Source organism: Cynocephalus volans, chromosome 14 (assembly GCF_027409185.1).
Source record: "Cynocephalus volans isolate mCynVol1 chromosome 14, mCynVol1.pri, whole genome shotgun sequence".
NCBI lineage: Eukaryota > Metazoa > Chordata > Mammalia > Dermoptera > Cynocephalidae > Cynocephalus > Cynocephalus volans.
This window is the reverse complement of record NC_084473.1, coordinates 52,215,867-52,236,849: the sequence shown is the minus strand read 5'-3', so window position 1 is coordinate 52,236,849 and position 20,983 is coordinate 52,215,867. Positions and strand designations below refer to the sequence as shown.

Sequence of the window (20,983 nt, the reverse complement as noted above, 5' to 3'; positions counted from 1 at the left end):
TTATAAAGAAAAATTAAATTTATTGCTTACAGTTTCTGAGGCTGGGAAATCCAGAGTCCATCTGGTGGTGGCGACAGTGACCCAGGGGTCTCACATTGCAAAATGGTGGAAGCAGAGAGAGCAGAGAGAGCAAAAGGCAAACTCTCCTCTTCTTTTAAAGCCCTCAGAACCACACCCCTGCCTACCATTTGTAATCCGTTCACTACTGCATGGTCCTACAATCCAATCACCTCTTCAAGGCTCCACCTTTCAATTACCATAATAGGATCTCCCACCCTCTTAACAGTTATAGTTGCTAATACATAAAAGTTTCTAATACATAAAACTTGGGGGACACAATTCAACCTTCAGAGAGTTTTCAGGGGACATAATTCAATCCACTACAGAGTGTAAATTGGGACAAACTTTTGGGAAGGTAAATGCCTATGAACCTAGAAGTTCCATATGGAAGACTTTGTTCTGAGAGGATAATTATTGGAATACATAATTAGTGCAACACTGCAACTTATTTTTCCTCAACTTTTTATTTGTAAAAATTTTAAACCTACAGAACAGTTGAAAGATTAATACACTGAACACTCATAATTTACCTTTTACCTAGATCCACCATTCATTAACATTTACAGCACTGGAATTCAAAACAGATTAAAGGACCATCTTTAGGGTATTGGTTAAATAAATTAAACAGTTTGAATAGTGAACTATAATGCTTCATTTATTAATATGAAAAGACATCCTTAACTTATTGAGTGAAAAATCAGCAAATTATAAAAAAATAAGGACAGAAAGGTCTACTTTTATACATGCAATACACACCCACTAAATAGACATTTGAAGTGGTACTCATTGGAGTGTAAGCAGTAGCTATCTACAAGAAGAGAGGTTTTGGGATGATTTTTACTTTCTTCTGAATACTTCTATATTATTTTAGATATTTATAATTAACAGATTTTATAACCAGAAAAACCAATAAAGCTGTTTTCCACTTAGGGAAAAAATGTGTACTTCCATGGATATTAGATAATTATGCACAACTAATTGATTAACATATTTTCTTTCAGATTAAACATCCCACTGCCCTAGGATTAGAAGTTGGCCAAGAAATTCAGGTACCTATGTTCAACCTTTTAGCCTTAAAGTTCTAAGTTGCAACTGAATTCTTAAAGTTTATTTTCAAAAAGTAAGCTGAAAGAATAGAATCAACATCTGTGATATGTATTTATAAACAGTGCTTCTTTTTTAACTTAACGGTTGCTTAAACAGACACATTAAGAATTTAAGACAGTTCTTTCCCTCAGGGAGCTTACAGTTTAGCTAAAACAGTAGCCATCTTTAGAGCTTTTACAAAATCCAAGAGCAGGTCAGTGGTGGCTGTGCAGACTCCACTTTGGAGACAGACATGAGAACTATGATAATGTAACTTTGTTGAAAGCCTTGACTGTCATCTTTGAGGTGGTCAGATGTTGTTTCTCCACTAGTCGAGGCTAAAAGGGTTTTTTTGTTCTTTTTGGTTTTTTGTGGGGTTTTTTGTGGCTGGCTGTTATGGGGATCCAAACCCTTGACCTTGGTGTTATCAACACTGCACTCTAACCGAGCTAAAAGTTTTTGACCTTGATAGGAGTCCATGTTGTTGAGGCCTAGGATTCTGATAACAAAGTTGACCCTTTTTTGTAGTCCTTTATGAGTGGATGAAAGAAGTCATTGCCACTCTTTTTGGCTGCACCACATTCTGTTCCAGTTATACCTAATACCCACAACCTGAGTAACTAAGACTTCTAGTTTACTCCCAGTCTATAGCCCCATTATTCAGGTAGCCTTCAGGGAAAGATGAGAACTAAGACATAATATCTCTATAAGGCTGGGTTTTTTTTATATATATATACATCAGAAGGGACTTTAAACCTTAAATTTTCCAAGGTGAAGCCAAATAAACTCTAGTGGGATGAACCTTTGAGGAGTAGTGAAAATCTTAGTGACCTAAGCTTAATCCTGTATAGTTTGTAGCACAATTAGGCTCAGAAAGCCATTGTCTAGAATCACTCACCATGGCTTTGACTATTTTTCCAATATAGGGACTTGGCCTGAAGAAAATAAAAAGGCACAGATGAGTTTAACACAAGATTATAATTAGAAACTAAATGACCTTGTCTCTTATCTTTTTTTGATAACTTCTTAACCAAATTATATTTACTAAGCGTATACCTCTACTTAGCACTGAGCTCTGCTTTCAGTGAATAAGTAAAAACATTAATCATTGCCTTGAGGCTGGCCAGTTAGCTTAGAGTGCAATCATTGCTTTATTTCAACCATGTAAATTTAAATGTCTTTTAGTTTAGATTTAATCAATGTGCTATAACTTTAAAAGTAAATATGCTTCTTTAACACAGGTGAAATACTTTGGACGAGATCCAGCTGATGGAAGAATGAGGCTTTCTCGTAAAGTGCTTCAGTCTCCAGCTACAACTGTCGTCAGGACCCTAAATGAGAGAAACAGTATTGTAATGGGAGAACCTATTTCACAGTCATCATCTAATTCTTCCCAGTGAATTTTTTTAAAGAGAATTCTAAGGTGATATTCTGTAGAGCAAAATTCTAATAATATCTTCTAATGTGTAGATTTATATATAATATAGACATTATAATTATTTGTATTAAAATGCTCATTTACCTGTGCCAATTTTTTAATTTCAACAGTAACCTGTATTCACTTATACTTATTTACATTATAAATCAATAGTATTTATTATTAAAAGTAAATGATTTATACATCTTAGGACAGATTACCCTTTTCTTGTAATTCTGAAAATTACATAATTTTCATAAAGTATTCTAAAATATCTAAAAAACTTAGAATTAATATATCACATATTATAATGTCTCTTACTACATGTCTCAGTTTTCTTCTTTATACACAGTAGTGGCTATTTATCCTTAGTCATCATGCAGCTCACCTCTGCCCAACAGCCTTACTTGCCTACAACTGTTTCACAACTGGAATGTGCTATTTTCAAAGCCAGTGCCTATTTGTTCAGAACAGTTACCAGATACAGTACAGAGGTGAGGGAGCTAATTTGACCCGTTTTCAATAATATGACACCTTTCAAATTGATCATGAACCTATATAAACATAGCGGAGTAAATGTTATAAATAGGATTCTAACTAGAATGAGGTAGTATATTTTTCAAATTTACCTACACATATAGAAAAATCATTTACTCATAAATAAAACTAGGTCCTTTTTTTATGTGTATGTTGCTAAAAGTATGAATGTTCTTGGAATATGAACTAGAAAGAAATTATGATTTTCACTTAATAAACAGATGTTTGAAGGGCTGGCTGGTTAGCTCAGGTGATTAGAGCATGGTGTTATAACACCAAGGCTAAGGGTTCAGATCCCCATACCAGTAGGCTGCCAAAAAAGAAAAAAATAGGTGATTGAAATAGTCATGTATGGAGGTTATTCATATAATTATTAGTTATATCTGTCAAGTTGTTTATTCCAAACATTTAAAATATCATATGTTATAATTCTACAAGAAAGAAAATGATACATGGAAGTTATAATTCAGAATATATAATCCTTTTATAAATCTGATAAAAATATATATATATATATACTTAAAAATATATATATATATTCATGACTCAGGGCTAACTAGTTCATAAAACATTTAAAATTTAGCTGGCCAAACCAAAGATTTTTAAGATGTGTGTATTTAAGTCAATAGATACTGTTTTTAGGCTGACCAGGTGAGCTAAGTGGTTAGAGCACAGCCTTATAACACCAAATCACAGGTTCAGATCCCCATACTGGCCAGCCACTCCCCCTACCCCCCAAAAATGTACTATGTATCTGTTATATGTAAATAGCATGTTAGGCAATGTTGATATACTTTCTGAAATATTAAAGATTAATTGAAAATGAAAGATTAAATTTAAACTATTTGTGTTCTACATTTGATAGACTTATTTAATAATAGAGACATAATTTTTTTATTCTCACTTTTGCTTTCTGTTTAAGACATAATCCTTAAGGGTAAAATTTCAAAATTGCAATTTATGTTTTCCTTAAGTTTCCTATTTTCCTTTTCAAAAGGACTCTCAGCTTGTAATAATATGGAAAAACGAAGCCAGTTTTTAAACAAACTCTGGAGACCAATAGTGCCACAAAGTAAAAATTTAGCTCACTAACTTGAAACCACTAAAAAGATCCCAATTTCCATTTAAACCAAGAGCCTACACTTCATCTGAACTTTTCCTGTTTTCTTCTTAACTCAAATCTTAGTAGTTTCCCCTAAGTTCCAATAAAGTTCCGTGAAGGTTATATGCTAAAAACTAATTTATAATGACTCAGATTAAATTGAGTAACCATCTTTGGTAGTTAGCTCAATATAGATACTTACCAGGACTTTTTCCTTTAAGACCTTTATTTTGACACACACACACTTACTCGTACTCCATAAATTATTGTTCTGTTACAATAAGTTTTTCTTCTCTTACAGAAATCTTAAATTTCTGGATCTAAGATAGAAATATGAATATCAGCATCTTCTGTAGTTTAATTCAGCCAAACACAGCATTCATTTATTCAGCACTTACTGTGTGCCAGGCATTATAACGTGTGCAGGGGATGTGTTAGTAAACAAAACAGCTAAAATTCCAGTGCTCAAATTCTAGTGGATGGAAACTGATAGTAAATAAGTATACAACATATCAGGGAGAGGCGAGGTGCTTTAGAGAAAAACAACTGGGTTAGGGGGATAGAGTGATTAAAAAAAACAAGTTACTTTTTTGGCTGGCCAGTAGGAGGATCCAAACCCTTGACCTTGGCATTACAAGGCAGCTGCTCTAACCAACTGAGCTAACTGGCCAACCCTAAAAGTTATCATTTTAGATAAAAATGATCCAGTACAGCTTCTGTGAGTAGGTAGCATTTGAGCAGAACCTGAATGAAGTGGAGGAAGGAGATGTGCAGCTATTTGGGAAAGAATTCTAAATAGAAGGACTAATTTCTTTTTCACTTGGTATTATATGTTTAGACGATAGAATAGCCTTTTCATTTTATAAACCAATTTCACATAGTCTTGTATTCCTTAATTTTGTGCCTGTTCTTTACCAGAATTAGAAAGCAAAGTTTATTCAAGAATATAAAACGAGATATTTTGTGATATTTTCAAAGCATTTAATCAGGCAAGGATATGCCTGGTTACTTCCAAGGAAAGGGTAGACATGGGATCATGTGACAAATTTAATAGGCTTTTGCAAAATTCCAGGCTTATGAGAGTTGAGACTAGGGTAGTAGACATTGGAAATAGGAAAGAGAACCCATGTTATAGTTAAAGACTCATTGGCTATCAAGGGACAGAAACCAACCTTAGTTAAGATAGAGCAAAGCAGAAAGATTATCAGAGCCATGAGTTTATTTCATAGAAGCTAAGTCTTACACCCAGTGGTAGACTGGAACTTGTACTTACAAGTCATCAAGACCAAGTTGTTCTACCTGCCTACTTACCTGTAGAATCTCATAGCCTCTCTTTTGTGCCTCTTGTCATACAAGTGCTTTATTCTTCTCTGCAAACCTATTTTCTCAGCATGGGGAAAAAGATGGCTGTCCCACAGGATGTTACCAGCCCATGAGGTTGAGTTCTCCTGGAGGAGAAAATGATAGGCTCAGCTTGGGAAAGATGTTAAACCTGATTAGGATTGCCAGATAAAATAACAGTATGCCAAAGTAAATTGGAATTTCAGATAAACAAATGTTCAGTCAGTGTAAGTATGTCCCATGAACTATTTAGGGTATACTAACACTAAAAAATTATTCCTTGTTTATCAGAAGCTCAAATTTAACTGAATGTCCTGTATTTTTATTTGTTAAATCTGATAACTCTAAGCCTGATAATGGAAAAAGGTCAGAGAATTGCCAAGATCCCACTCCTGGAAAGAGAGTACAGTGGTCCTCCCCTTATCTGTAGGGGATACATTCCAAGACCCCCAATGGATACCAAACCCTATATACACTATACTGTGTTTTCTCCTATACATACATACTATGATTAATTTATAAATTATGCACAGAGATTAACAACAATAATAATAAAATAAAACAATCATAACAATATGCCAGCATCATTACTCATGCTTTGGGGCCATTATTAAGTAAAATAAGGGTTACTTGAACACAAGCACTGTGATACCGCAACAGTTGCTCTGACAATGGAGAAGGCCCATTGTGACTAATGGAGGAGCATAAACTGGATAAACTGGACAAAGAGATGATTCACGCACAACCCCAGCAGGACTAAGCAGGATGGCATGAGACTTTATCCTGCTATTCAGAACAGCTCACAATTTAAAACTTATGAATTGCTGGAATTTTCCATTTAATATTTTCATACCACGGTTGACTGCTAGTAACTGAAACCATGGAAAGTGAAACCACAGATAAAGGGGGACTACCGTATTCAGAAAAAGCAGGCTGAGCAGATACCAAGATACTGCACTGCAAATATAAAGAGACAACGGGTAGACTTCAAATAACCTAGATAGAAAGGAGTGTGGGTGGAATGTGGAAGGAAGAGAGAAAAGCAGTTATGGCTGAGGATTTCAGCCTCAGGATTATAAGAACAATAGGATCTGTGACATGAATAGGAAATTAGAGGGACAAAATAGTTTTGATGAGAAAGACGTCTGACATGTTGAACATGAGTGTGAAGTCATCAACCAACATACTCATATATAGGTGAATGTCCTAGAAAGCAGTTGGGGAATAAGTGACTTTTATAGAGGCAATATTTAAAGCAATCCCAGTTTTACCATCTTGAGCATATTTCAACACATTGCAACAGGTTTTAAAATAACTGAAATTTACAAAATTTTAATGTAATAAAACTTTACCTATTGTAAGCATAGTATTACGCTATGGAATAGTTTGTTTCCTTCAGAGACTTAAATATAGTCTAATATATTGTAACTAATTAATGAACACTCTAGTAAAAGTTTAAAAATCAAGGTATAAAAAGGGGAGAGAAACAAGTTAATTGTAGCTGGAAGGTTTCTAAGAAATGGATTTTAATTGGATTTCAATAGAGAGTCATATTTGAGCTGGACTTTAAAGGATAACAAAGAGAAAAGCAGCCTGTGGAGTAGCAACTTTTATCAGTGGATGAACAAGACAGAAAAATAGAGGTCACATTTTGGAGGGGTTTAGACTTAGGACCGTGAACTTTATTCTACATGTGCTGGGAAGCACTGAAAAATACCCAATGTTTCATGAAAACCAAAATTGAGCAGTTGGCTATAAACACAGTTTTTTATATTGTGGCTATAAAATTTAATGCAGTTGTCAAGGATTCAAACTAGATGATTTTTTTAAAAAGCAAGCATAAAAATATGTAGATCATTATCATTTATGAAAACAGATATAAATTGTCTTAAAAAATATATTGAGAGGAAAACCAGATGCAAGGCTCTCCAGTTAGTTCAGCTGGTTAGAGTGGCACCTTATAACACTAATGTCAAGGGTTGAGATCCCGTACCAGCCAGCCACCAAGAAAAAAAAAAAATGAAAGAGGTGATTTATCAAATTCAATATACATTTCCCAGAGAGTTTAGAATATCAGGGGATGTCCTTAACTTGGTAAGTGGCATCTATCAGAAATTAAGAACATACATACAACACTGAAGATATAGCCTTTAAAGTCAGAAATAAAACAGGAATCACCACTATTACTCTTAACAGTGTTCTGGAGGTCCTAATCAATGTGATGAGATTAAAAAGGAGAGAGAGAAGAACAGAAACTTTTGTAGACAACCATCTAAAAAACACTTTTTATATAAAACAGGACTAAATGAGCAGTAACCACATAGGTATGCCAAAATAAATAGCTGTCTTCTCCAGGAGTCCAAAGCTGCCCTGGTGTGAACTCATTTCCACTCCTTTCAGCATGGGCAGCCTTCTTCCAGGCTTCAAAGAGTTAACCTAGCAGTGAGTTTGCCCCAGCCCCTGGGGTTCTTGCCAGGGTTAAATCTTCTGCCCCCCAAAAGTGCCCTAAGTCAATAAAGTCTTGTTTATCCAGTCTTAAGTTCCAGCCCCCTTAACTGAGCACCCTCGGAATCCAATCCCAAGTGTACTGCTTTGGCTCCTGATAATACATGCTAATTTATTTCAATTCCTTCAGTGTATAATCTTTTTTCCCTTAGCAGAACCAGCAGTGCCCAGACAGATTATGCTGAGATTTAACCCTAGTTATCATATATCATCACAGCAAGGAGAGGAAATGAGAACAATTGTGGAAGAGCTCTCTCTGCAAGAAAGAGAGTACTTGCTCTTACTAGAAGGTATAAACTGCTTCTGCAAGCTCTGAAGGTCCAGAGGTGTCTGCAGAGCCAAAATCCTCAAGGGCATCTATCCTGTATTTCAAAGCTTCAGGCTTTCCCAAGCAGGGCCTTGACTGCAGAACAGACTTCCCTAAGCTGACCATTCAAATATCCTTGGAGCTCTGTAACTATCAAATCCCATTTCTGCTCTTCCACTGCAGGAAATAAGAGCCCCTTTCTTAAGCTCCAGAGAGGCCCCTTGGCTCCCAAATTTAGCCGTTAACTTTTAAGTGCCCTCAGTTCATCATTTCCCCCATATCTCTCAAATGCCTGAATTGCTGCATAGGCAACAAGATTCCCCTCCTCTGGGATGTTTTCCTAGGTCACTACTGGTGAAATCTTCAGCACTCAGGTAGCCCCCTTGTGCCAGGGACTAAGCCATTCCCAAAACCCCATCCTACTGCCTGTTTTCTTGCACCATTCAGTGTACCACCTGTCAATTCTAGGCCTCCAAGAAGCAGATGCCAAGAAGGGATTAGAAATGCAAGATACTTACTGGTGGAAATGCCTGTGAAAGATAAGGTAGGAAGGCTCACAAATTGGCAGGGAGACCCTTCAGACTAGGGTGCAGGTCTGACCTTTGTAAAAAGAGAAGAAAAGGAAATACTGGGTAGAAAACTTCAGATTACAGTGTAGTTCTAAGATAGTATCATCTAGGCTGATGAGAAGTTCCTCAAGTCAATATAGAACTCCTTTAATGGGCAAGAAAAGACAAATTTAATACCCCTGCTGTGCTCAGCATCAGCAGGAATGCATGTTGAATCCAAAGGGATGGCAGCTGACTGTCAGTCACCTATACTCCCTGGAGTAGGTTCTCATGAAGGAGATCTGGGTGGCACATTTCTATGGCCACCACACTACCAAATATCAAAACACTCTAAAACTATAGCAATTATTACCAGCCAGCTGCAAAAAGACAAAAACAAACAAAACTATAGCAATTAAAACTGTTCTACTAGAATTGAACAAATAAAGCAATTGAAACAGAATAGTGAATTTTCATACTCAAACTTAGATATTGTATATGAGGGTATGAATTTATATGTGTACGTGTGAATTTAGTAATGAATGTGATAAAGATAGCATTTCAAATTATTTCATATACAAATGATGTTTAGACAATTAGCTCTCCATTTGTAAAAAATATTTTTAATTAGCAGGAACTTCATATGTACAAAAAAAATTCAAAGTGGATTACAGAACTAAACATTAAACAAAAATAAAAACATATTAGAATATCACAATGCCACACACAAGTATCTCATCTCTGACAGTTAAATTTTGACAAGTATAGAATCCAAAGGACAAACAAAATAAAAAAGACAATAGCAGACAAGAGATTTCAATAAATGTTGGTTGCATAACAAGCAGATGGAAGAATAGTAGTGAGCTTAACAGAGCAGAGGAAGTTACAACCTAAAAGATTCCAGAGGTGATTAGAGAGAAAAAGAGAACTAACTCTCAAAAAAAATCATAAAGACTCACAGCAGAACATCTAAGGGCAGGGTGAAGACAGCAGCTACATTCCTCGGTCCACTTCCCAATCTTATATAACCAAAGTACTCCCATCCCCCTGCACAACACATACCCACTCATGCCCATACATGTCCCTGTAACACTGCCGCCACCACCACTGAGATTTATTTTCTGGAATGGGAGAGACTTGTTTGACAACACTAGTCACAGTAAATAGTGGGGAATTATGAAGCAGTGCTAAAAGTGGGGATTAAATGAAAGCCTGAATACAAAACAATGAGATTTCTAGCCTCTTTCCTCTGCACCCCTTCTAGAATGCCTTTACCCACACAGAATATGGGGGAATCTCTGAAGAAACTACACTCCCTCAGAAAATGACTTCTAAAAACTGAGGGGCTATGATTGAAAGAGAAAAATACCTTAAAGAAGGCCAGCAATCTATATACCCTTGCTCTTGAGAATAGAAAGCCAGCCAGGGGCCAAACCATGAAGACCTTTGTAAGCCGTCCTAAAGAACTTTATCCTACAAGAAATCAGAAACTATTGAAAGATATTAAAAGAATATAATATCAAATTTGTTCCACAAATATTACTCAAGAATTGACTGCCTGGAGGTAGAAATTAGAGATACTAGTCTGGGTCTTTCAAAGATGTAATTTAGCATGACCTTACTCATAAGTGGGAGCTAAAAAATAAATTTATAAATAAAAAAGAGATAAAACAATCACAATAATACACTGAACTTTCGAAAGGAGAGAACAGAACTGGGGTTACCAGAGGTGGGAAAGGGGGAAGTGGGGTAAAGGAGGAATTGGTAAAGGGCCACAAAAAACAATTACATTGTATATTGTTGAATTTACTAATTATCCTGATTTGAGCATCACATATTGCACACAGGTATTGATATTCAACAATGTACCTCACAGATATGTACAATCGACTATATTACAATAAAAAAAAAGATATAATTTAATCTCAGTTGAGTCTGATATGGTAGTTATTAAATTGCCTGCTAGGGATTATGTCCAACTGAGTAGTTAACCTCTAAGAAAAGCTTTATTCTTTCAATAGTTATTGAGAATCTGCTGTGTTTGACACCCTATGCTAGACAATGAAGATACAACAGTGAGAAAAAAAAAATTGTTTCCTGGACTCACAGACATTTTTCATCTAGATGAGGAGGCAATTATTACTCATAAATCATACAAATAAAGGTACAAGTATGATAAGTGCTACAGTGGAGTGGGGGGTGCATGGTGCCATAAGAGTGTGTAATAGAAGGATACAATGGATACTCTGGTTGTCTTCCTAGTACCTTTCTTATCCTTACCCCATAGAGTAACATCCATGGGTTTGGGATGGAATTAACTCCACCCCAGCTCCAGGAATAGACCCTGATTTGCCTCAGTGGCTTGACATTCCCTAGATCACAAAACTCTAGTTTCAAGGGTGGTCATGTGACCTAAGTTAGTCTAATCATAACGAAACGAGGAATATGTGAAAGAAACTCTCTTTTGATGTGGATGAAGAACTATGTAACCTTGGGAGCTCTTGACCACCATTTTATACAAAAAGTTTAAGTCTTAGGATGAATCTGACAGAGCAGAAAGTAGAATTGAGAAGCAGAAGGAAATCAAGTTCTTGCTGATACTGTTGAGTCAATAAAATCAACTCTGAGGTTCATCTTATCTCCAGACATCCCATTCAAATGAGCCCATAAATTCTTATTTAAACCAGTTTAAATTGTGTTTTCTTGGTACTTGTAACATTCCAAGGGGATTTGAAGTATTCAAGGGAGTCCGGGAAGGCTCCTCCTTGTAAGTGATAATTGTGGAGATATTTGAAGGATAAAGCAGGAGTTTTCAGGAGATGATTGGCAGGAAGAAAGTTCTAGGCAGTGAATACCTGTGCAAAGACACCATGGCAAGCAGGGGCATGAGAGTCTGAAAGAAGAGTGTGTAGGTTCTGAGATGCAGCTAAAGAGGTAGGCATAGGCCAGACCAAAAGGGCCTTATAAATCATAAAAAGGATTTTGGCCACTGAAAGATTTTAAGTAACATATAGGGATGCATTCTATAATACACAGGACGGCCCCTAACAAAAATTATCCAGCCCAAAATGTCAATGATGCTGAGGAGAAACCCTGCTCTAGGAATTCAACCTTCAAATATACTAGCACACATAAAATAACTTTTGTGCAATCATTATTGTTTGAAATTGAAAACCATTGGAAATGACACAAATATACATAAATAGGAAATGAGTAAAATAAATTAGGGTACATTTGTACAACAGACTACTACATAGCCACTAAGTAGAATGAGTTAGCTCTGTTTACACATTGATACAGAACCATTGCCAAGATGTTTTTAAATAATAAAAAGGAAGGTAAGGAACAGTGTGCATAATATCCCATTATTTGTATTAAAAAGGCGATAGATGTAAATATTATATATTAATATATATACATACATTGAAATATATTTACTTCCACAAGCACAGAATATCTCTGGAACAGGACATACTTTGTGGGGCCCTGTTCAAAAATTGTTAAGCATTTCAAGACGGTGACAGTAGATTAAACCAAGTGGGAAACTATACAGCTCACACACATCCATGAAGTCTGCCCTTTTTGGAACATATACTGGAAAATGGAATAACGGTGATTCTGAGAGGAAAATTGAGTGGCAAGAGACAGACTGAAAGGGAACTTATTTTTCACTGAATAACCTTTTTCCAACTTTGAATTTGTACATGTAAAGGCATTACCTATTCAAAAGAAACAAAGGGGGGTTGTGGGCTCATTTAGATAGCAACTCTGGAGTGGAACATCTTTTCTTCAGGCAGTTATCCACTGGGAAAACATGTGGTTGTGGTGCACTAGTGCCCTCAGACGTGAGCAATGGGCTCTGTTCTTTAAAGGACATTGTTCTCACCTTCTGTCCGGTGCATCTCCCCATGGGGTGAGAGGTCCATGGAATCAAGGGGCGTGTCCACCTGGAGCTCACCTCCCCCCCCCTTCTGGATCATGCTATGGGCAACCTGGAATTCCCTACCCCAAAGGTCAAGTCTGCTTCCAGGGTCTACACAGTCCTCTTCCCAAGTTCCATCCTCCTAAGGAGTGGCTAAGTGGTAAATATATTAAGGGAGTGTAGACAGGGCTTGGACAGAAGGCTGGGGTGTTCTCCAACATCAGGATCTAAAGTCTGTCTGAAGCTTTCTCTGACCCTACCAAGACAGAAATGTTATTTTCTCTGGGCTTAAAATACATTTTGTCCACATCAATCACAGCAATGATTAGATTTTATTGTTATGTATATTATAACGTCTTAATTCAAGTACATTTTGAGGTTTCCTATAGATTAAAAAAAAAACTGCGGGGGCCGGCCCGTGGCTCACTCGGTAGAGTGCGGTGCTGATAACACCAAGGCCACGGGTTCGGATCCTATATAGGGATGGCCGGTTTGCTCACTGGCTGAGCGTGGTGCTGACAACACCAAGCCAAGGGTTAAGATCCCCTTACCGGTCATCTTTTAAAAAAAAAAAACTGCGAATCCAGATTTTGAAATTATCGGGAGCCTGCTCTGTGTAAAACACTGTCCCACGTTTTACTGTGCTGCTGAAGGGTGTCCCCACACACGTGATCTGGTCAAAACATAAGCACGTTTTGACGAGACCATTGATCAGTAATGACTACAACTCCCAAGGTGCACTGCAAGGTCAACGCGTGCACCTCGCCCGGTTTTCACCCTTGGGGCCAACGGGTTGTAAAGAATTAGAGGCTGAACAAGCTGTGGGAATAAAGGGATTCTACCAAGAACGAGCGGGGATTGAAATCAACTGCATACTATCACGTCCCAGTGCGTAATTTGTATCCACCGCGCAATCTGACAATTAACTTGAATACTAAAAGAATTCTTCCTTCGCTTATTCAGTGATATATAACGCAGAAAATGACCCCAAGAAAAACTCTAAAATATCAAATCAGTGCTCTCAGATGTGTTGGGAAGGTAGCTTCTCGCCATCTCCCTAAATTTATCAGCGGGTTATTTTCCTAGGGTACAACCACGGGAAGTACCCTGTATTTTCATGAAGTGGAAAACATGCTTTTCAAAGCTAGCTACTAGGACCCTAACGGTGAAACGCTTTGGCGGGAAATAGGAAACTGTCAACACACTTTTGTACTACGTTAAAGTCGCCGGGAGATTTTAGTCCATAGAACACACTTCCTGAGTAGTTGCTTAATTAGAATAGATTCCATAACGAAATTTAGTGGGTTTCGGTTCTGCTGAAAGGGCTCAACGTTCCTCCATCTTCACAGAAAGAGATTTACGCTTTTTTTTTCCCCCTCTCATGGGCTGACAAGGTGACTTTTCATTAATGAATGAGAGTACATTTCCTTACTTTTTGTTCCGGGTTAGTCCTGTTAAAGGCTGCATATTTCCAACGCTTACTTCGCTTTTTCCCCAGAGCTGAGTCCCAGCGCACGCCACACGCAGGGTGCCAGCAGCAACCTGTGCGACCAGGTGCGACCACGACTCCGCCTCCGCCGCCTTCCACAGAAGGATGTCTAACAGAACCGACGACGGCAGAAAGCTCGCGAGAACCGCCCGCCCAACCGAGATCCCGCGCCAGGAGGCGGAGCTGGGAGAGGAGGAAATTCTACTTAGGCCCTCCCACCTCAATCGCGCACTCGTTCTCGCGAGAGCGCCGAGCCGTCCGGCCCGGGAAGCGCGTGCTGAAGCGGTGGTGCGGTACGTTGGGCTCGTCGGCCGCCGTAGCCCCTGCTAGGACAGCCCGTGCGAGCCTGCTGGAGGAGGAAGAGAAAGGCAAAGAGTCGGGTTACAAGATGGCGGATCTGTAGTGGTTACGGCGGCGGCGGCGGCGGGAGAGCAAGCGAGCTCTGGGGTGCAAAAGGAGGGGAGAGTGTGTGTGTGCGGGAGTGAAGTGAGGGGAACGGGGACTCCAGGTGGAGGAGTCTCAGTGGCTCTTGTCACCCCTTCTCGCGGCTGAACCTTCGGAGCCATGGTGGTGAACTCGGGCCTCTCCGGAGCCGCCGCCGCCGCCGCCGCCGCTACCACCGTCTCTCGAGAGTGAGGGGCGCCGACGAGGTGAGCGAGGAGGCGGCGGCTGGAGCGGTGAGGACAGCAGCACCATGTCGGATACGCGGCGGCGAGTGAAGGTCTATACTCTGAACGAAGACCGGCAATGGGACGACCGAGGCACCGGGCACGTCTCCTCCACTTATGTGGAGGAGCTCAAGGGGATGTCGCTGCTGGTTCGGGCAGAGTCCGACGGTAAGGTTATTGGAACTTTAGAACAGGGGACAGTGCCTCCAGTTGGGGCACAGCGTGGGGTTTAGGCCCTGGGCCCGGTTACTCTTACTACCACCTCTTGGGACAGCGCATTGGTTTTGAGCTTGCTTTTTCTGTACGGTAAAAACAAACTACTTTGTGTGGATCTACCCTCAGACGCCGATTCTCTGTTCCTCCGCCTCCTATCCCTATTAAGGATTTGACCCCTTCCTCTCCAATCCCTCCTCTTTTGAAGAAGGGAGAGAGTGAGAGAGAGGAAGGAAGTAATGAGAGACAACGTAAATACTCTGCTCGCTCCACGGAGCTGACACCCCCATACCCCTTTATTTATTTTCTTATCTATTATGTGTATACTACAAAATGCTTAGCGAAACTTTACTTTTTGAGTGTCCTTTTTTTTTTATCCGGATTTCACCAACAGGCTGCAGTTGCCACAGTCGACAGGTGCTAGGGAAAACCAAATTCACCTTTTCCTGGGGTTATTGCATACTGTTGCCAGGATGTGTGTACGCACAAGCACATACATCTTTAGTCAGAGATCCCTCCAGGCTGCCTTTGTAGAGGATGCTATGAAAAAGTGGATACTTTACAACCTAAACAGGTTAGAATACCAAAGCAGAATGTAAACTCGTTTTCGTTGATTGATTTATGGTACGAGTCATGTGAGGTATTTTAAAATTATAAAATTTAGAGCCGTAATTAAAACACCTTTATAGTGTGATCCGAACGCCTCGATTTGAACAACTGATATATGCAGATAAAGGAGAAGTAACTATTTTAGATTTATTTTTGGTATATTTTGTACTCTCGCACTTTTCCTTTTAAAATAGTCAAGGACATTTATTTCTATATGGTTCTTCCTTTTGTTCTTAAAGAGAAAAGGATAAATACAGCACTGTAATTTGTATACTAAGTAAGTACGTAGATCCCTGTTGTGATTCTTTGTAATTTATTTTGTTAAACTGGAAATGCAATAAAACAATTTTTGTTAAAGAGTTTGGCTTCAGGTGGTCATTTAGACCTTAAAATTCTCATCTCAACAAAACTTTTAATAGTCATCTAGTCTCCTCATCTTCTTGGTCTGAATGTTGGTTTTAGGTGGATTTTTTCCTTTAAGGGTGTATGGGGAAAGGATGAAATATCCTAAATTAAATATGAAGACTAGATCTGGAGAGAAAAATGTGAATTGGAGTGTTTTATTACTTCAGATGTCTAGCTGGGTGAAGAGACCCGAAAAGTTCTTTTGGTTTTAAAAAATGTGTATTCTTATTTTTTATCCAAGGTTTTATAATTTGAGATTTATTTTTTATTTTCCAGGATCACTACTCTTGGAATCAAAGATAAATCCAAACACTGCATATCAGAAACAACAGGCAAGTAGTTGTTTATCTTTAATTTGAAAGACTTCATCTATGATCAAGGAAGTATTATTCTGACAAAGATGGGAAAGCTTTCTTTTCCAAAGAAAAAGCTTTCCAAAGAAAAAATGTTTGATAAACAGAGTTACAGACCTTGTGTATTTTCCTTGCAGGTTAAAAGTTTCAGACTGAAAAGTGAAAGGTTTTCTTACTGGCAGTAATTTATTATCATCTTTGGAAAGTTTATATTAGAATACAGTGTATATTCACTAGTTTTATTTAAGTACAGTTAGCCAGGTCTCTTCTATACCCTGTACACTAAACCTTTTATTCTGAATCACATTTAAAGGAAATGGCATAGAAGAAAATTCAAAGGGTTACTCTTTAAAGCAAGGAAAGCCTTTTTGTGGTCTGAAACTAGATCCTTTGACTCAAGGTAGAGGTTTTAAAGTAGAAGCATTTAAATCCTGTTCTTCAACTGTTGTATATTTTAAATATAGTAGTCAGTGGATACTTTATGATAGCGTACATTGCCAATTATGTAACATTTTCTGTTAGTTTATTGTCTTATTTGGGAAAGAAAACCTGCGCTGTGTTTTAGCATGCCTAATTAATCTGAAAATGGTAACAGTGATCTAACCTTTATTCTGTGAATATTTTCTTTTCTTTCTTTTTTTTTTTTTTTTTTTAAAGATGACCGGTAAGGGGATCTCAGCCCTTGGCTTGGTGTTGTCAGCATCATGCTCAGCCAGTGAGCTAACCGGCCATCCCTATTTAGGATCCGAACCCGTAGCCTTGGTGTTATCAGCACCGCACTCTCCCGAGTGAGCCACGGGCTGGCCCCATTCTGTGAATATTTTCATTTTTATTGTGGAATATATCAAAGTTGAAAAGTACAGAAAATAATATAATGGGTGTCTGTAACACCACCAGATTTAACTATATTAACATTATATTTGTTTCAGATCTTTCTGTAGTGTTGAACATGATGGATAGAGTTAAACCCCCTTTGTATCCATCCCGGTCTAGTCATTCTTCATTCTCCCCGTAGGTTACCACTATTTGGAAGTTGATGTGTATTCTTTCTGTACATGCTTTTATACCTTTACTGCATATGTATGTATCCGTAAATAATATGTACTTTTTTGTGTGTTTTTAAATTTTACACAGCTGGTATCGTAATCTTATATGTATTCTGCAGCTTGCATTTTTCACTCATTTATTTTGAAAACTTATTCATGTTAACAATGTAGATCTAGTTTTTTTTAAAAAAAACACTGTATAGTATTCTTATACATGATATATACCTTTTGTTAGACATTTGGATTATTTCCAATTTTGTGTGTATGTAAAGTCAATATGGCAGAGATTTTTGAAAGAAAAGAGAAATTATTTTAGGATTATATTTACAGCATCTATGCCTACTTTTTTTTTAAGGTTTGTGGAAATTTGGATGCCCAGAAACAAATATTTCACAGATGGAGTAATAAAATTATGTCTGTCACACAGCTTATTAATATTAAGATTCTTACTGCTAAACAGTTGTCTGATGTATGCAAAACATTCCTAATTAGTTCTTTGTAATATTTTAAAATTTTTAATATTCAATTAATAGCTTTTTCCTCTGCTTAGAAAATGTTATGTGTCTTTTTTGGTGAAGAATCAAAATAAACATTTATCCTAAATTGAACACCTGAATATGTTTCCTTAGACATTTAAGTACATTCAGTTTCTAAGTCAGCCAGGCAGATGGTTACTCTTTTCTTGCACTAAATTTTATCTGATAGCCACTGTTGGTTTGTCTTTGCTCACTTATTTGTAGGGAAAGAAATAACTTTCATCATTTTTTTTTCTATCTGCATGAATGTAAAATTATCAGGAACTTTGTTCTTAAATGTAACTAAGTCATAAGCAGTTTCTTACAAATGTAATTATAATATAGATTCTTCTCAGATTGTATATAAGATCCTTTAGCTGTTGTTGTTATTGGATACATTACAGTAGGGATTTGTGTATAAAATAGTCCCTCAACATAAGTTAAAAATGCAAAGTGGTTCTGCAAATACTTTAAGAAACTTTGGGGCATATATAATGTTACTCTGCTGGAAAATTAGTTCTAGATAAATAACATTTTTGTATACATTAAACATCTATAAAGTATTAAAGAAAAATGCTTTAAAATTTTCTTATGCCATTTAGAAATGTTTTCTGTAAGGCCGAGCCTGTGGCGCACTCGGGAGAGTGCGGCGCTGGGAGCGCAGCGACGCTGGCGCGCGACGCTCCTGCCGCGGGTTCGGATCCTATATAGGAATGGCTGGTGCACTCACTGGCTGAGTGCCAGTCACGAAAAAGACAAAAAAAAAAAAAAAAAAAAAAGAAAGAAAGAAAGAAATGTTTTCTGTAATTAATCACATTTAAATTATATAGTATTAGGGCTTTTCATAGTTTTTTTTTTTTTTTAATTGAGGTACTTTTATTAAATAACATTGAGGTGTTATAAGAGAACCCTGGTAATAAGAAGAATATGGAAAAGCTTTGTGTATAAGAATGAAAAACCTATAAGAATGGGGTCACCTGTTTTATTTTCTTTACTTTTGTTTAAATTGAGTACTGTTTTCTAATAGTAATGAGAGCCATTTAGGGTTTATGTTCAACTTAGTTTCTTTCTAATAGATACAGTTTTTCATATTTTCACCAAAACCTTGTTAAGTTTGCACTTTTTACCAAGTTATACAAATTAGGATTTCCAAGTACATTAATATTTTTCTATGTTCATTAGAATTATCCTTTTTAAAATGTCATTAAAGTTATTCAATAAATTAGTTTAGAAAATTACTTCCAAAACTTACATGAAGTATACTGTTTGTAAGTGGGTTTTTAATAAAAAAACTTGATGAGTGAGTGAATTGAGATATTTATAGGATATTTTGTCATATTAAAATACATTAAATAAATTTAGAGAGGAATATTTAACATTCTTCTTTTAACATTACAATTCTAAAATGAGCCAAGTACTAAGTTGTGTGCTCAAAATATATCTTTTTTTCCCCCTCAGAAGCGAAGTACTGAATTATGGGGTTAAAATACGTTAGAATGTGTCAAGTTGAATGTCCAATGACTGAATATTGAAAGGTCGTCATTGAATCACATCACTTACTTACTGTGCGCAATACTGAAGGAGATGTGCTTAGCCAATAAACTTGTTAAGTGTGTAAACAAACATGTTGGAAAGAGAAAAGAATGATTAGGTGATAGAACATGAAATAAAGTGCCTGATATGTGTGTCAGATTTTTAAGTTATTTAAAATCAATCCCACTGATCTTGACGAAATTGAAAGCAGAGTCATTGGGATGTGTACCTATTACTATTATTAATTTATTAATTTATTTTTTGGTGGCTAGCCAGTACAGGGATCTAAACACTTGACCTTGTGTTCCTATTATATTTAACACAATTTTGTGTTACTGGTTTTAGAAGAGAAGTACTATAAAGGGAAGTCCTTACCTGTTTTATTGGGAGACAAGATGTAACAGGTGAAACAATTACAGAATGATAATAAGATAGCTGATAAAGTGTATTAACCCAGTCCTCATTGAAAGCCCATGAAAGCATTTCACAAATGAGGCAGCTAAGGTACAGGAAGGTTAAGATTCTTGACAGAGCTTATACAGCAAGTATGTGCCAACACAAAATATTAGAAAAAGCAAACTTGTGTTCCACAGGCTTGGACATTAGAAAATTGGAGAAGGGAGAGGTAGATATGAACTAGAATCATTAAGAAAAACTTCACTCTTGGTGGTAGTGGTGTTTGCTGAAGGAACTGTGTCAGGGAAGGAAATAGTACATCTGCTGCAAAAGGTATTAAGCTTATTTGCAGCAGAGGTTTCCTATTTGAGAGCTTGGTTTGGTAAACAAAAGGGCGCCATTATAGGTTTTTGAATAGGGCCATAAAGTAATGAAAGTAGTACTGTTTAAGGCAATGTCATGAATAATGGGGGGGAGAGGGTGGGTAGCAAGATGTTCTGCAATAATTTATATACAAAAAAGTAAAAGTCTGTTCCAGTGTGGTAAATGAACTTGAAGGGACAAAGCTCCAGTATATTTTCAAGAAAAGGCTAGAAGATTTGGTGAATGATTAAATATGAAAGAGGAGGAATCAAAGGTCACTGGTAGTGTTTTTGCCTCTTGGGGCCAGAAAAATGATGGTTCTCTCCAGAAAATGGGAGGTTGAGCAGTTTTAAGTTAATTATTTGGTTTGAGGCTTATTTATTAAAAAGGTACTTAGTGAAGTCTCTTTCCCACTCCAGACCCTGTCCATTCAGCTTCCCTAGCCTGAGGCCACCCATGTTACCAGTTCCTTATATATCTTCCTATAGGTATGCATGTCTAAGCAAATATGCACACAATCACATTTATATTCTCCCTTTTATTGACGTAAATGGTAGCATACTGTAAC

The 20,983-nt window shown here is 37.2% G+C and overlaps 2 protein-coding genes and 1 long non-coding RNA gene across 9 annotated transcripts in view; 2 read left to right on the top strand and 1 right to left on the bottom strand.

The window, feature by feature from the left end:
• PNPT1 (polyribonucleotide nucleotidyltransferase 1) overlaps nt 1-2,717 on the top strand; it is a 48,959-nt gene extending 46,242 nt beyond the window's left edge. For both annotated transcript variants that reach the window (XM_063078297.1, XM_063078296.1), the window contains 2 exons: nt 1,062-1,109; nt 2,388-2,717. In XM_063078297.1, coding sequence (XP_062934367.1) covers nt 1,062-1,109; nt 2,388-2,546 — 207 coding nt within the window. In that variant the 3' untranslated portion in view covers nt 2,547-2,717. The remainder of the gene's footprint in view (nt 1-1,061; nt 1,110-2,387) is intronic.
• On the bottom strand, nt 695-14,427 carry LOC134362896 (uncharacterized). 2 transcript variants are annotated; one of them, XR_010021657.1, is made up of 5 exons: nt 14,258-14,427; nt 8,874-8,955; nt 5,514-5,650; nt 4,405-4,522; nt 695-2,477 (listed from the first exon to the last, which is right to left on the bottom strand). It is a non-coding gene; the product is annotated as an uncharacterized LOC134362896 (long non-coding RNA). The 2 variants fall into 2 exon arrangements; XR_010021656.1 differs by lacking the exon at nt 8,874-8,955.
• Nucleotides 14,428-14,678: 251 nt separating this feature from the next.
• PPP4R3B (protein phosphatase 4 regulatory subunit 3B) overlaps nt 14,679-20,983 on the top strand; it is a 116,794-nt gene continuing 110,489 nt past the window's right edge. For all 5 annotated transcript variants that reach the window (XM_063078014.1, XM_063078017.1, XM_063078016.1 and 2 more), the window contains exons 1-2: nt 14,679-15,150; nt 16,486-16,541. In XM_063078014.1, coding sequence (XP_062934084.1) covers nt 15,009-15,150; nt 16,486-16,541 — 198 coding nt within the window. In that variant the 5' untranslated portion in view covers nt 14,679-15,008. The remainder of the gene's footprint in view (nt 15,151-16,485; nt 16,542-20,983) is intronic.